Source organism: Balaenoptera acutorostrata, chromosome 14 (genome assembly GCF_949987535.1).
Source record: "Balaenoptera acutorostrata chromosome 14, mBalAcu1.1, whole genome shotgun sequence".
Lineage (NCBI taxonomy): Eukaryota > Metazoa > Chordata > Mammalia > Artiodactyla > Balaenopteridae > Balaenoptera > Balaenoptera acutorostrata.
Genome location: NC_080077.1, coordinates 9,060,810 through 9,076,833, shown reverse-complemented (window position 1 = coordinate 9,076,833; position 16,024 = coordinate 9,060,810). Strand labels below are relative to the sequence as shown.

Below are 16,024 nucleotides of genomic sequence, written 5' to 3'. Positions count from 1 at the left end.
CTTCTACTTATCCCTTAAGGCCAAACTCAGGGACAATCACAGGCTGACACGGTCTCAAGTCCATCTTGGTTGTATAAGCTGGGTTTCACCTGGCCCCTTGGCTGGTGTCTTTGAGCAGTAGACAACCTGCACCTCCTTTCATTGTGGCCCTGGTCTCTCCCTACCCCATTGCCCGGTCCAGTCTGGGCAGTTCCCGCTTCTTATACTCTTCCAGCATTCTGTAACAGCTTATACCCACCATATTGGGATCACCTCTCATCATCTACCTCTCCCAGGGCCTTGCAAACGCCATGAAGGCAGGACCACATCTTACCCATCTCTATGTTATGAGCACCTGATACAAAGTCCATCTCATAATAGGTGCTCAACTGATAACTGCTGCATGAAAAACATGAATGAGCAAACAGAAGAGGTTCCACTAATTACAAGCAGCCATACTTTGCCCTAGTTTTTTTTTTTTAAATCACTCCCTATTTTATCAAATTTATTTATTTATTTATTTTTGCCTGTGTTGGGTCTTCGTTTCTGTGTGAGGGCTTTCTCTAGTTGCGGCAAGTGGGGGCCACTCTTCATGGCGGTGCGCAGGCCTCTCACCATCACGGCCTCTCTTGTTGCGGAGCACAGGCTCCAGACGCGCAGGCTCAGTAGTTGTGGCTCACGGGCTTAGTTGATCCGCGGCATGTGGGATCTTCCCAGACCCAGGCTCGAACCCGTGTCCCCTGCATTAGCAGGCGGATTCTCAACCACTGTGCCACCAGGGAAGCCCTTTGCCCTACTTTTTAAAAGTAGAAATTATTAACTGAAGAGTCCCATGTGAGCTCCCAGTAAAACTGAGAAGAACCTGCTGGGCATTGGTTGCCCTAGAGCAACCACTCAATATAACATAGGAAATTAACTAAAAAAATATAGTGGAAAATTATTAAACTACATTAGAAAATATTTAGTCAATGCAGTCAAGGAGCCTGATTCCTCCAGCTCCGTTTTTCTTTCTCAAGATCGCTTTGGCTATTCGGGGTCTTTTGTGTCTCCATGCAAATTTTAAGATTTTTTGTTCTAGTTCTGTGAAAAATGCCACTGGTAATTTGATAGGGGTTGCACTGAATCTGTAGATTGCCTTGGGTAATTTAGTCATTTTGACAATATTGATTCTTCCAATCCAAGAGCATGGTATATCTTTCCATCTGTTTGTGTCATCTTCGATTTCTTTCATCAGTGTCTTATAGTTTTCAGAGTACAGGTCTTTTGCCTTCTTAGAACGGTTTATCCCTAGGTATTTTATTCTTTCTGATGCAATAATAAATGGGATTGTTCTTTTAATTTCTCTTTCTCAAGATCTATTCTTTATACGGAGCCACTATTTATTTAGTTTGTTAGTTATTTATAAAATTCTTTATTTATTTATTTGGCTGCGCCAGGTCTTAGTTGTGGCATGTGGGATCTCTAGTTGCGGCGTGCGGGATCTTTAGTTGCAGCACGCGGGCTCTTTTAGTTGCGGCATGTGGGCTCTTAGTTGTGGCATGAGGGATCTAGTTCCCTGACCAGGGATTGAACCCGGGCCCCCTGCATTAGGAGCATGGAGTCTTAACCACTGACCACCAGGGAAGTCCCTGGAACTCTTATTTAGAATATATGAAGAAATCCTACACCACCACCACCACGACATGGCAAAATATCCAAAAATGGGCAAAACATCAGAACAGAGAGTGTACGGAGTAGGAAACCCAAAAGGCATATGAAGAAATGCTCCAACTCTGGAAACAGGGAAATGCCAATTAAAACATTAAAACTAAGAGCTGGGTCGGGCAGTTCGTCTGGTAAACACTGCACTGATGCTCTGCTTTTAAGCGTCACCAGGATCCTGGCTGACACCTGATGCACGAAGGCCCTGGGGCTGTGTCCCAGCGAGGGGATCCCGACACAGCTGCACCAACCCATCTCTCCCTAGCCAGCCCTGGGCGACGTCTCCCACTGTCATATCAGTGCCATTTTGTCCCTCACCCTTAGGCTCTGCACCTTGGCTATGGCTTTCCAAACTCATAAGGGTACCTTCTTAGCTGCAGGGCTAAGCACCCTTTTCTTTAACACTGGAAAAATGATTCCTTTCTACAGAGTACAGGTTCCCATCAGGTGCTTTGAGTACACCCCAGGAGGCCTGAGAGAGGGGCCGCTTGCTGGCTGGCGTGCAGCCTTTTCCCTGTGCTGTGTGTGCACTGTGTCCCTTACTTCTCACTTTCCAGCTGCCACTTCTCTGCTGGACATCTGTCTACTGAGTCCCCATCACTGAGGCACGATGAAGGTATAATTAGGCCCAGGCTTGAAGCACACTCCCGAGGGGAGTGGTAGCCTCCTTGGACCCACAATACCCACCAGTCCCATTTCATGGTGCTTTGTTCATTCATCACTTGGTGTGTCCAGGTGGCACAACTCTGTGCTTAAGGCAAGTCCAGAATGCCTTGAACTGGCTGCTTGTATTTGTACTGCACCTGGAATTCAACAACGGAGGTGCTGTATGCTTATCAGAGCTCTTCCTGGTGGTTCACCCCAGCTTCATTATTTTTATGTGTACCTTAATGTGAGCTGAGCTACGGCCCACGCAACAGAGCTGTTTTGTTCTTTTTTTCTTTAATGCTACACTTGCTCTGAACCAAGAAGAAAAGAGAAAGATATTCATTTCCTGGGGAGCAGAGCAGGTGTAAGCACCCCAGCTATTCTCTGGGGCCCCAGTCTTTCTTCGGCTGCAGTGATGACTCAGCTCTTACAGCAGAAAGAGCATCATTTGCCAGATGAGAACAGGCCTCCAAGCTGGGGCAGGACATCCAAAGCGTGAAGCATGCCTTGTCCCTGAAATACGAAAGCTGGGGCTCTGGATTAGTTTCCAGGGCCACCGTGACAAAATACCACAAACTGGGGGGCTTAAACAACAGACATTTATGGTCTCACAGTTCTGGAGGCCAGAATTCTGATATCAAGATGCCGGCAAGTTTGTTTCTTCTGAGGGCTGTGAGGGAGGACCTGCTCCAGGCCTTTCTCCTAGATTCTGGTGGCCCCGCATGTCCCTTGGCTCATAGATGGCTGTCTGTCTTCACATCGTCTTCCTTCTATGCATGTCTGTCTCGCATCCAAATTTCCCTTCATTATAAGGACACCAGCCATGTTGGACCAGGGCCCACTCTGACCTCATCTTAACTTGATCATCTGCAAAGACCCTATTTCCAGAAAAGGCCACCTTCACAGGCACTGGGGGTTAGGACTTCTGAGACTTTTGTGAGGGGCACGATTGACAGAGGGCTGTGGATTTAGGTTCCTCTCTGCAAATACTTTCTAAACTAGCAGCGGAATGTTTGATGAACAACAGTCAGGAGGACTGAATCCTGACTTGGATCCATTGCTGCCATCTTGGAATCAGGTCTGTGCATCTTGTGGAATCATCTCAGATTCCTCCCAGCTCTAAAACCAAGACAGCTGTGGGTCTGAAGGGGGTGGCCCAGTGACAGTCTCCCCAGCAGAGGTGTCTACAGTCTTCTCTGTGTCACCTGAACTGCCTGAGGTTTATCAGGTTCAGGTTGGGAAAGGTGTGTGTGTGTGTGTGTGTGTGTGTGTGTGGTGTGTGTACATGTGTGCGCTGGGGCAGAGGAGGGTGTGGGATGTGGGCAGAGGACACAGCTCTGGCCCAGGCCTCTAGTATGGGAGGAACCCAGCCAGCCCAGGAGCTGTTGGGCTAGAGGTAGGGAGACCAAACTGTCCTGGCTTTAGCACTGAAAGTCCAGTGTCCTGGGAAACCCCTCAGTCCCAGGAAAATCGAGCCAGCTCGTCGCCCTAGAAGTGAGAGACGGCCTGCAAGTGACCAGTCTGCCAGGAGAGACTCCAGGTAGAGCCAGAGAAGGCAGGGCCCCAGGCTCTGTAGGTGCGCTGTCCACTGGGAGTCACGTGTGCGTGAGCTGGGGTGTCACGGCCGGGGTCAGCAGCAGAGGTGACTGGGGCACACACACGCGTGCGCCTCTCCACTCTGGAATGCTTCTCCCTCCTTCTTCCAGCGCGCTCATTCTCTTTCCCTAGTCCTGTCCCCACTCTGCATTCAATAAAGACAGCCCCGTGGCCTTTGGGCCGTGGTTCTCAAGGGAGAATCCCCACAAGGCAAAAACGCTTAAGGCCCTTTCTTTAATAGCAACTATTTTGTAGCACTTCCTTCCCTATCCTGAAATGAAATCTCTTGTTAATACCTTACCTGCTCCCATAACTTAAGAAAAAATAACTAAATGGAATCTAAACAGCAATGAAAGAAATGTGTGAATGGTCTGCCTTCCACCTGAGGATGCTCTTCTCTCTGGTGCGTCTCTTAAGGGAAACGCACCAGGAGGCGGGATTTTCGGAAGCCACTGCTTTAGGCTTGGGGTTGCCCAGGCGGGACTGCAGGGCACTGCCACGCCCACTTGGACTTTTCCATACCAGCGTTCCTGCCGCATCCCTCTCCCTCGACTTGAGCTGTGTGGCTTAGGCCACACCTAGGAAGTCAGGATAAATCCCCTTGTTCTGTATATTCAAAGGCAACGCAGAGGATTTCTGCAGCCCAGTGACCCCCGACCTGCATCTGGATGTCCCCACGTGTGCCTGGGACTGCTCACTCAGCCTTTACCCTACGTTGCAATCGTGGCCCTTATTTGAGCAGCTTGGTTTGGTGTGTAGGACATGGCTTGGGTGGTGGGTGGTTCCCTGCTGGAAGCCTGACTCTCTGGGGTGAGCCAGGCCCCCCAAGTGTGCTGCACACAGGATGGGGGGAACGTGGGCGGGTGGAGCATTGCCCGCCGGCTCTGTCTCCTAGGGAATGATGGGACCAAAGCAAACCTGGAAACAATGTTGCTGTAACCCTGGACCGCTGTGCACTTTCAGTTCTTCTTAATTCACCCACGTGGCTGGCAGAGCGCCCAGTAGCTGTATTTGTTTGTGGGGCAGTGCAGCTAACAAAGTCATGTTGAAATCTAACCATCAGGTCCCTGAGGACCTGAAAATGGGATTATGTTTCTCCGTGAAGATGATTAGTCTCCACTGGTTGATCTATCCAGCATGATGACGGCAGTGTTTCTGAGGTGTAACCCCATGTTCTTGAGTGAAGAGAGCCCCCAATTTCAGATTCAGGCCAACAAAGATTACTTAAAAGTCAATTTGGAAAGAACAAGCATGCCTATTGCCCAGTGGTGAATGATCCAGGAGCTCCAGACCGGGCATTCTCCCAAGAGTGGGCCATCTTCAGCTTGTGCAGGGCGACATGCAAACTCAAATGCCATTCCTTGCTGAAATAAGAATGGTAACTTGGCTGCAGTTCTCCTTGTTGAGAGCAATGTCAGGGACACTGAGAGGCATTAATTGTCACTTTATAGAGATATGGTACTGTAGCGTTTAATATTATTGGTTACAAGTATTAATTTCAGCCAAAAGGAAGGAATTTATTACAAAGATACAGAGATAATTTACAAAACCAAAGAGCAAAAATGCAACTGGACCTCAAGAAGGAGTTGAAACTGATTCAGCATAGATCCATCTTTTTAATCTCTCTTCCCAATGCCCCAAACCCCTGGTTATCAAATTTGCTGTACATTGGAATCCTTTAGAGAGCCTTAAAAATGACTGATGCCTGGGCACTAGGACTTTTTTTTTTTTTTAATATATTTATTTATTTATTTTTGGCTGTGTTGGGTCTTCGTTGCTGCACACGGGCTTCTCATTGTGGTGGCTTCTCTTGCTGCAGTGCACGGGCTTTAGGCGTGCGGGCTCAGTAGTTGTGGCGCACGGGCTTAGTTGCTCCAGCGGCATGTGGGATCTGCCTGGACCAGGGATTGAACCTGTGTCCCCTGCATTGGCAGGTGGATTCTCAACCACTGCACCACCAGGGAAGCCCCAACACTAGGACTTTTTAAAGCTCCTCCAAGTGATTTTGACTTCAGCAAATTTTGAGGCCCATTGTCCTAAACTACTTTGCTTCTCTGTCCTTTTGTCTCAGCTGCCTGGGAGCCGCCAGCCTTTGATCAATACCAAAATCTCTTCTCTGTGCTTACATCGCTCAGTTGCAGGAGGAAACCGCTACCGGGCAGGCATTAAGGGAAGTCACCGTTAACATGAGATCACGGGGGACTGCCCTGGCGGTCCAGTGGTTAAGGCTCCACGCTTCCACTGCAGGGGGCACGGGTTCAATCCCTGGTCGGGGAACTAAGATTCCGCATGCATCTTGGAGTGGCCAAAAAAAAAAAAAAAAAATGAGGTCGTGGGCCTTAGCTGGGGCCTCAACAAAGCCCCCCAAACCTGCTAGGTTTTCCCAGGCTGCTCATTTCCCCAATATCTGCAACAACGACTTCAGCCTTCGCCACCTCTTCGTACTGGATCCCGTTGACAGGTCCCCAGATCTGCCGGGCCCTGCCCAGTATCCACCCATCCCACCCCCACTGCGGCCCCGTGCCTTGCTTCCTCACCTGAGCCATCCTGTGAACGTTCACGTGGTTCCCAGCCCTTGCCTCCTGCGCCCCACAGACTAAGCAGCCCTGGGAGCTGACTGGCAGGGAGGCTGGTTCATCCCACACTGACTGGACGGGTGCCCACAGGCCCTGGCTCCCCGGTGGCCACTTGCGGGGGCCCAGAACATAACCCGGGCGTGTAGGTCAGACTCTGACCCGTGGGAGGCAGATGGCAGGACAGAGCCAACAGATTCCTTCCCGACATGGTAGTTTCTGTCTGCCTTTCTAGAGCTACCCTGGTAGTGTCTGTCTGTCCCTCTCGAGCTATCCTGGAAGACCGAGCAACCAGCTGTGTTGGTTGGGAAGCTGCGGGCAGCTTGTGCTTCCTTGAATTTACCCTCCCGTGTCCCTGCTGCCCTTCATTCTCTCCCCTCCTTGTTTCCCAGAGATTGAACCTGCTCCCCATAAAGTTAACATGGAAACTTTGGCCTCAGGGTCTGTTTTTGAGGGATCCAAGCTAAGACATTCTTTAAACCTTAAGACAATTGCCCAGTCATTCAGAAAAAAAATACGGGCCAGAAGTAGGGTGACCAACTGTCCTGGGTTGCCTGGGACTCAGGGGTCCCCAGACAGGTGACTTTCAGTACTAAACCCGGGAAAGTCTCAGGAAAACCAGGACCAGCAATTTGTTCAAGCTGGAAGACATCCCGCCTCCAAGGGATACATTCACTGCCCTGTAACCCCCTTTCCTCTCCTTCCATGGGAAGGTGTACCCCATTCTCTTAAACTATTAGAAAACACACTGGTATATTACCAGTCATATAACAAATCCAGTGGGGTCATTTGTTCAGTACATGTGTCGGTTTTCTTTCTGTACCAGGCTGGGTGCCAGGCCCTGGAAAGCTGAGGACGAATAAAGGTCAGCAGAGTGAAGTCACAGGAGATGGTGGTGGGATGGCACTGCTCAGAGGTCGAGAATAAAAGACATGTTTCAGTTTAACAAATTGGGACTGATACTTGAAACTCTCAAACTACCAAAGGCAGAGAAGGGTGTGGTATACGGACACTAATTCCTGGTGAATAGGAGCACCTGGGGGCCCTGAGTAAGGGTTGTGCTGAGCTGTGTGTGAGACAGCAGGGCTGGGCACCAGCAGACTCACTAGTCTTCATTATTGCACGTACCAACAGGTACCGAGGCAAAAGAGCGTGTTTGTTTTTTTTGAAATCTATTTAGTTTATTTATTATTTTTGGCTGCGTTGGGTCTTCGTTGCTTTCTCTGGTTGCAGCGAGCGAGGGCTACTCCTCACCGCAGTGCACGGGCCTCTCATTGCGGTGGCTTCTCTTGTTGTGGAGCACGAGCTCCAGGTGCGCGGGCTTCAGTAGTTGTGGCACGTAGGCTCAGTAGCTGTGGCGCACGGGCTTAGTTGCTCCGCGGCACGTGGGATCCTCCTGGACCAGGGCTCGAACCTGCGTCCCCTGCACTGGCAGGCGGATTCCTAACCGCTGCGCCACCAGGGAAGTCCCGAGCGTGTTTGTTTTAATGGTTGCTTAGAGGATAGAATGAGATAATATAAATGTAAACTCTTTAGCACAGTAGGAAACTTAAAAGTGACTCCAAAAGTTCTGTGCATAGTTATCTTACCTTTGGAGATGAAGAAAAGAGATGAAGCAAACATGTTCGTTTGTGGACTTCAGGACTATGGTAGCGAGTCTCCAAAGACGGTACCCCAAAGAGCCCCTCCTCCCAGGATTCATGCTCTTTTGTTGTCCTTTGCTCTTGGATCTGGGCTGGCTCTGGCTCCCTTTTAACCAATAGAATGTGGTGGTAGAGATGCTGAATGACACCTGAGGGTAGATCATTGCAGCCCTGCAGCTTCTGCTTAGGTGTCTTAGAGCATCTGTCCCAGGAGAAACCAGCTACCGTGTGTGAAGTCCCACTTCCCTGAAACTGTGAGGAAGCCCAAACTAGCCATGTGGAGAAGCCACGTGGAGGGAAGACTGCCTGGCCAGCCCCCAGCTTTCCAGCCATCCCAGCTCAAGCACCAGACATGCCTCCACCAGAGTGGAGACGCCATTCTGGATGTCCCACACAGTTGAGCCTTCACGTGACTGCAGCCCCAGATGTCATCTGACTGCATTCTCGAGAGAGACCCCCAGCAAGAACTGCCCAGCTGAGCTCAGTCAACACACAGACCATGAGAGATAATCAGCTGCTGTTTCAAGCCGTCTACAATGGCTCCCACTGACCCCCACGTCCTGGTATTCACACCCTTGCATGATCCCCACCCCTTGAGTGTGGGGCGGACCTGTGATCTGCTTTCAAAGGAAAGGATAGAGCAAAAGTGAGGGGATCTTGCTTGGGAGATTAGGTGACAAAGGACTGACTTCCGTTGAGCTCTCACTCTCTCTGGTTCTTCTCACATGCTCACTCAGAGGAAGCAAAGCTACCGTGTTGTACGCTGCCTCACGTGGCAAGGAACTGCGTGTGACCTCCAGATGCTGCCAACAACCATAATGTGAGCCTGGAGGCAGATCCTTCCCCACTTGAGCCTTGAGGAAACTTCAGCCCTGGCTGACACCTTGACTGCAGCCTGTGAGTGAGCCTGAGCCGACGGACCCAGTTAAGCTGCACCCAGATTCCCGACCCCCAGAAACTGAGAGATAATAAGTGCTGTTTCAAGCCACAAAGTCCTGGGGTAATTTGTTGTGTGGCAATAGATAACTACAACAGTTACTACATGTCAGGGCAGTTTGTCATGCAACAATAAATAATGGGAACAAGTACAATGATAAGAAAGCAAAAGCAGCAGCCTTATATTCTCAATAAGTGCTGGGCAGAACTTCTGTGCTCCTGGTGTTACTGAACTTGATAAGCAAGAGAAAGCATTTGAACCAATAAGAGTTAGACCCTTGCTTCTTTTTTTCTTTTTTGCCATTTATTTATTTTTTTTTGAATTTTATTTTATTTATTTTTTTATACAGCAGGTTCTCATTAGTTATCCATTTTATACATATTAGTGTATATATGTCAATCCCAATCTCCCAATTCATCCCACCACCACCCCCCCCACAGCCCTGCTGCTTTCCCCCCTTGGTGTCCATACGTTTGTTCTCCACATCTGTGTCTCAATTTCTGCCCTGCAGACCGGTTCATCTGTACCATTTTTCTAGGTTCCACATATATGTGTTAATATACAATATTTGTTTTTCTCTTTCTGACTTACTTCACTCTGAATGACAGTCTCTAGATTCATCCACGGCTCTACAAATGACCCAGTTTCATTCCTTTTTATGGCTGAGTAATATTCCATTGTATATATGTACCACATCTTCTTTATCCATTTGTCTGACGATGGGCATTTAGGTTGCTTCCATGACCTGGCTATTGTAAATAGTGCTGCAATGAACATTGGGGTGCATGTGTCTTTTTGAATTATGGTTTTCTCTGGGTATATGCCCAGTGGTGGGATTGCTGTGGACCCTTGCTTCTAATGATCAGTTCTTAGGAGCAGATAAGACAATGAGAAGTAAGTTCCCATGTGTGATGCAACAAGTGGGCTGGGAAGGCGTGAGCCCTCCTTCAAATGATGGGGGTGGGGCAGTCCTGGGAAGGCAGCATGGGGAGAGAACTGAGCCGCTCATGGAAGTACCTCTGCTTATTGCAGGGAAGATGAGTCAGCAGCACATGACGGTCCAGGAGCTGTCAAAACCACAGGCCAAACGATGTTGCTAACATGAACCGTCATCAACTGTCATCATGCTTAAGGGAAAGTCAAGACTGAGGTTTTCCTGCCTTGGAAGAAAGAGTAGGCAATTAGAGTTGTTGACACTGAATTCTTCCATATTCACTGTACTATGTACGTCAGTTTTTCTTTTCAAGAAATCTTCCACTTAGGAGGGTTATGGAACAAATGTTTGTATCCCCTCAAAGTTCATATGTTGAAGTTGTAACCCCCAGCGTGGCTGTATTAGGAGCAAGGAAGTAATTACGGTTCAGTGAGATCGTAAGTGTGGGCCCTGATCTGACAGGGTTATGTCCTTGTGAGAAGAGACAGGAGAGAGCTCGTGCTCTTTCTCTTCCCTCCAGCACACACCAGGGCAAGGCCAGGTGAGGACACAGCAGGAGGGTGGCTGTCTGCAAGCCAGGAAGAGAGCCCTCACCAGAAACTAAATTGGCCAGAACCTGCATCTTGGACTTTTAGCCTCTAGAACTGTGAGGAAGTGGACTTCTATTGCATAAGCCTCTCGCTCTGCATTTTGTTGTGGCAGCCCCAGGTAAGACAGTAGGCTGGGGGAACTGGAATAAGTTGTTTCTGTTTCTTAACTCAGTGCTCAGCTGGAGCATGAGTCCTCAGTGTTAGCCATTACTGATTATTATTAATAAGATAGGCAAGGAAATCACGAGAGTGTATCTGCAAAATGCTAGATGAATGTCAGTTGCTGAAGAGGGAAGTGAGTTCACGTCTCTTGGAACAGACAGCTGATTTCCTAGGGTATCACAGCATTTGCAGATGGGCCTCTTGAGTTGTTGCGGTCAACTCTGAAAAACAGCTGTGAGTGGGAGTCAGCAAGCTGCAGACTGGTGGGCTTGACTTTGGTCCTGTTCTAGAAGGCAATTATTTAAAAGGATGGTTTGTTGGCCCTTAGAAAATGAAGTGAACATTAGATATGAGCAGCGTTTTTCTAAGAATAAGTGGTGTCAGGCCAATCTTATTTCTAACATCTTGATCCTTTTTGAAGCAAGGCAGGGTTTCAAATACATATATCCTCATTTACCCATGGGTCAAATTTCCTAATTAAATGAAATTACTGGGGAATACTGTGGACATAGTATAACTGGATTTTAGAAGGTTTTAAAACAAGAACAAAGTTGATAAATGTGGGCTGAGTGTCTCTGTGGTTAGAGACTACAGATGGTGGTCTATTAGCATCTGAGTATCTCTGTGGTTAGAGAGACTACAGCTGGCGGCCCATTTGCATCCGACCTCAGCTGGTTACTGTATCCCTCTCACATTCATCAGTGCATGATACACCAACATTGGAGGTCCCACATTGGGGTCAGGTCATGCTGGGTTCTTATCAGTAGTTCCTGAGAGAATCAGGTAACGTCTTTAGGCCTCAGTTTCCTAGCTCTAAATGAGGACAATGACCACTGATAACTCATCAAGTTGTTAAGAGGATTCACTGGCTCTGGCCTTAGGCTTTGCAGGTGCTCAGCAATTGCCTGTTATCCTTACTGGAGAGCATGAACCTGAGTGGACAGCTGAGGGGACGACCTGAAAATGGAATAATGGGCCCAATGGGTTGAAGCTGCCAAAGGACGAACTCACTCTCAGGCTGATACAGACCTCACCTGATACATGTTCCCTTCTGAGCTTAGTGAGGGAGCTTGCCAAACAGCAGCACGCTCAGAGGAGGGGAACCTGGAGGTGGACGTGGAGGAGTGTCCTGTGAGGGATGGCTGGTGATCAGACCAGCTTCCTCCGAGCCCCAGAATACATGGGTCCCCTCCCTCGGTCACAGACACCTCACAGCACCCATCCGTTTCCTTTCCCATCGCAGTGATGACTGTGGAATTATTTGGTTATTCTTCGTTTGCTGGCTGTGTCCTCCACTAGAAGGTTAGTCCCAGGAGGACAGGGACTTGCCCATGTATTCACCTTGTGTTTCTAGAGCTGAGAGGCGTGCCCAGCCCACACTGAGAGCTCAATTAATGTTGGAAGAACAAATAAGTGAGGATAAGAGTGATTGAAGTGATGCTGGGCTGCAGCTCAAGGGAGGACCAACTTCCTGGAGAAGTTACCAGGAGGCAGTTTGGGCCTCAAAGATGTCACCTCTTTTAAAACCTGGAGTCATAGGAAAACAGCAAGGGATCTGCGGGGATGTCTCCGGGAGGCGAGGTGGCTGGCACAGTCCTCAGAGCAGGCATTTCTATATCAGATAATCCTGCTTCAGTTGGGTGGTAAAAACCGGCTGCCTCTGGGCAAATGCCGCCAGCAAACGTGTTTGTTTTCACCCTCAGAGTTTAAAATCTTTTTTGAATTAGTTTCGAACATTTTAGAATCGGAAGGATATCACACGAGAAGTCATATTTGAAGTCAGGCGCTCTCAAAGCGCTGAGTGGCAGCTGCCCCTTTAGACACTGCTGCCCCCTGTCCGCAGAGCTACTGGCGTTTGTGTTCCCTGGTCTTGTCAGGAAGCACCCTCTCCTCCCCACTCCAGAGTGTGTGAAAAAAACTCGAGAAATAGTCTTTTGTCATTCCTAGGATTCTGGCTGTTGCTTTGCCCTGCCTCCACCCCACATCCTTCCTGAGGGACAGCGCTTGCACAGCGGACGGAAAATCTGCATGCTATGGTAGCTGTAATTCAGAAAAGGTTTGTGGGAGAAGCTACCGGAAAGAGCTGGGAAGGCTCTCCTCTCGTCATCACTTGGGGGTGTCAGAGGTTTGCCCTGGCTTTTAACATCTTTGGGGTCACAAACCTCTTTGGGAATATGAAAACTTATAGATCCTTCCCCCAGAAAAATGCAGACACCAAGGGGTCTTTCAGACAACGGCAGGGCATTCGTGGACTCCCACGGCCTTTCTCATGCCCTGATGCAGGAGGGTGATTGAATTAACGTGCTGTCCCCTCGGCTAGGGACAAGGAGTGAGAGGTCCTTCATTCATTCTCTTGTGAACCCTAGTCTGACCCCCACCCCCGTCCCAGGGCGGCCTCGGGGCTCCCGGGGCGCAGGGGAGGCGGCCGCGCCGCTGGGTCCCTGCCCGCGGCCTCGAAGCCCCGCCAGCCCGGCCGGCGCCCCCTCCCCCGGCCCCTCCCCCCGCCGCGCGAGCCGCTTCCGCGCACGTGACCGCGGCCGAGCGTCGGGCTCTGACGAGTTGCGGGGAGCCGGCTGCTCCCGGCCCGCCGTCGCTCCGGCTCCGGCTCCGGCTGCCGCGGCTGCTGTGCCCCGAGCCCGCCCGGCGCAGAGGGCCGGGGCCCCGCGATGGAACCGTGAGTGCAGGCCCGGGCGGCGCGTAGCGGGGTGCGGGGCGGGGGTCCCCCGGGGGGCCCGGGCCCGGACTTGGGGCTCCCGCGTCCCGCTCCCGGGAGCCCTGCCGCGGGGCCCCCCCGCCCGCGTGGAGCTCGGGGCGCAGCCGGGGCTTCGTGGGGGTGACTCGGCTCAGGGGCCCCTCCACGGGCCTGCCGGCCCGGCCAGAGTTAACAGCGGAGACGGGGTCAGGGATCCAGGGCGGGCCTTGGCCCGAGCGCATCTCAGGAAGGCCCTGCGAGGCCAGCACTGGCCCTGCTCGTTCCCGGAGAACCGGGTGACCCCCGTCCTTCCCCAGGGCAGCTCCAAGGAGATGGCTGAGGAGTGGCTTGTCCCTCCCGGAGCCCCCGCCCGGCCTCCCCGCTGGAAAGGTGGTGACACCCTGCCCCGGGCAGTGGCCCTGTTCGCCACCTCTTATGCAAAGCGCCCTGGGCGCCCTACTGCTTTTCGTGATGGAGCCCAGCGCCAGGTAGAGAGGCGCTCTCCGTTGGCTTTTCGATGATTTTGCCACGTTGGGAGCCTGCTGCAGCCTCTTTAGATCTCCGGGATACCGAGGTTTATGAGTTTTACAATATGCTGACTTCAGCCCTATTATTTCTGTGAAGTTCAGGGGTTTTAATGAGGAAAAACCCGTCCAGGGCCCCATGGACGCCATCCCTAAAGCTTGCTTTTGATGCAACAGAGTCACCTGGCTGCCCCTCAGGGGACATCCGGAAAAGGAGGAGAGAGAATTAAAAAGAAGTTTAGCACTTGAGTTGCAAAAGGTGGTGAGAAGGGTTGCCGGGAGTCTCTGCAGCGGGTAGCAGTGTCTGTGACCAGAGGTTTGGCGGGCAGGTTCCCACAACTGAAGGCGGCCTTAAGACGGGACTGTGTGAGTTTCTCTGTGCACTTGAGGTTTTAGAGGTTTGCAGTGGACCCCTGCTGATTTCTCTGACTGTGGACATAGAGACGCAAGATCTGGGCGTGTTGCCTGAATGCAGACACGTGTGGTGGAAGGAAAGGTTTTTCCTCCTGCTTCTGTAGAAGTTTCGGACTTGATCACTTTAACACAACATAGGAAAGCTGACTTGCACAAAATGTCAGTCCCAGATGGGTGTTACAGAGGTCTTTCTTTTAATTAAACCCTAGACAGAGATAGACTAGCAGTACTGCCTCTGTCCAGCTCCGGCGGCGCCGTTCATTTGTGGTATATGTGAATAGCACCGCTGGGAATGCTGCGTGGAATTGTGACCTTGTGGCGGAGTGACACGTAGCATGTTTAGGAGGTCCTCGCATTCCGAGTCTCCTTGGGCCCGCACTGCAGGGCAGCCGGGGTGGCGTGTGGTGGCGTGATCTCCCCAGGACGTGGAGAGGCAGAGAGTTTGAAGCCGTGTGGGTGGTAGCTGACGGCAGTCCGTGTCTCCTGCGGGAGTCCTGTGCTCTGTTACTTGACAGTAGACCAGGCTGAGCCAGTAACTAACGGAGGAGCTATAAAACCACAGTTTGAATGAAGGACTTGAGTGGAGGCTTCGAGTTGCTCCCCCCGCGGAGGGTAGGCCATGCACATGCTCTCCTGTTGAGCAAGGGGCCAGGGCTGTGCTTATCTGGAGGTCAGCCAGCGACCGTCGTCCAGCGCTCAGAACAGCATGGACCTGCAAATCACAAAAAGTCCTTGGCAGCCAATAAACATCCTACCAAAACAAACAAAAAAAAGCCTGAAAATCTGAAGCGTGTACGGGACTTCAGTGCCTGGTAGGGTCAAAGTGCTCTTGTTGGCAGATGTGACACGGAGTCCCGTGGCGACAAAGGTGAGAAGTGACAGAAGCGGGAAGAGAAGCCAGGAGAAAGAACGGGCTGGGGGAGATTGGAAGAGAACAGAGTGGCCTGCAGGAGCGTGCTTAGGGGCTGGGGGATTCACGCAGGTCCGTTGCACTGACCTCCCTGTTCAGGTGCAGCCCAGCCTGTTCTTTTCAAGAGAGCAGGAGAGATTGCCACCAAAACCAGTCAGAAAAAAAGAGTTCCCAGTTCTAAAAACTTTATGCTTAAGTTTCCTGCAAACTCCATTCCTTTTCTGATAATGCCAGGGAAGCAAGAGACGCTGAGAGTTCAAGGGGGGGGGGAGGATGGGGTAGGGCGTGTCTCAATCAGTTGCTAAATGTGACTAACAGAACACCTGTTTGAGCTGTTCCTGCGTGGGCCCTGCTTGGCCGAGATTTCTCAGGTTCATTTGTTTCTTTGCTCTCAACTAACATTTCTCTGCAAACTTCAGTCAGGTTGCCTCTTGTGTGTGTCTTGATTGGTATTTACAGCCAGTTTTTAAAGAGTGTGTTTTACATGTCTCCTTCATCCTGGGTGCATTTAAGTGCAGAAATGTGTTGTTTAGACTTCTTTTCTGCAGCAGCGAAGGGGTGGCGCAAATGAGCACGGTGGAGTCCTGCTGTGATTGCGGTGGCCCAGGCCTCCTGAGTGTCCCGGTGCTTGAGGAGACAGCAGACCTGGGTCAGAATCCTGGTCCTGCAGCCGTAGAGTTGTTTAGGATTGCGTCCCTTAGGATAATTTTTCTTCTGAGCC

At 50.8% G+C, this 16,024-nt stretch overlaps 1 protein-coding gene across 2 annotated transcripts in view; it reads left to right on the top strand.

The window, feature by feature from the left end:
* TMEM181 (transmembrane protein 181) overlaps positions 1 to 16,024 on the top strand; it is a 71,739-nt gene that overhangs the window by 8,854 nt on the left and 46,861 nt on the right. The window contains exon 1 of one of the 2 annotated variants that reach the window (XM_057527769.1): positions 13,301 to 13,437. The exons of the other annotated variant lie outside the window; for it this stretch is intronic. Coding sequence (XP_057383752.1) covers positions 13,430 to 13,437 — 8 coding nt within the window. The 5' untranslated portion in view covers positions 13,301 to 13,429. Of the gene's footprint in view, positions 1 to 13,300; positions 13,438 to 16,024 lie in introns of those variants that run through there. 2 annotated transcript variants of the gene reach the window in all.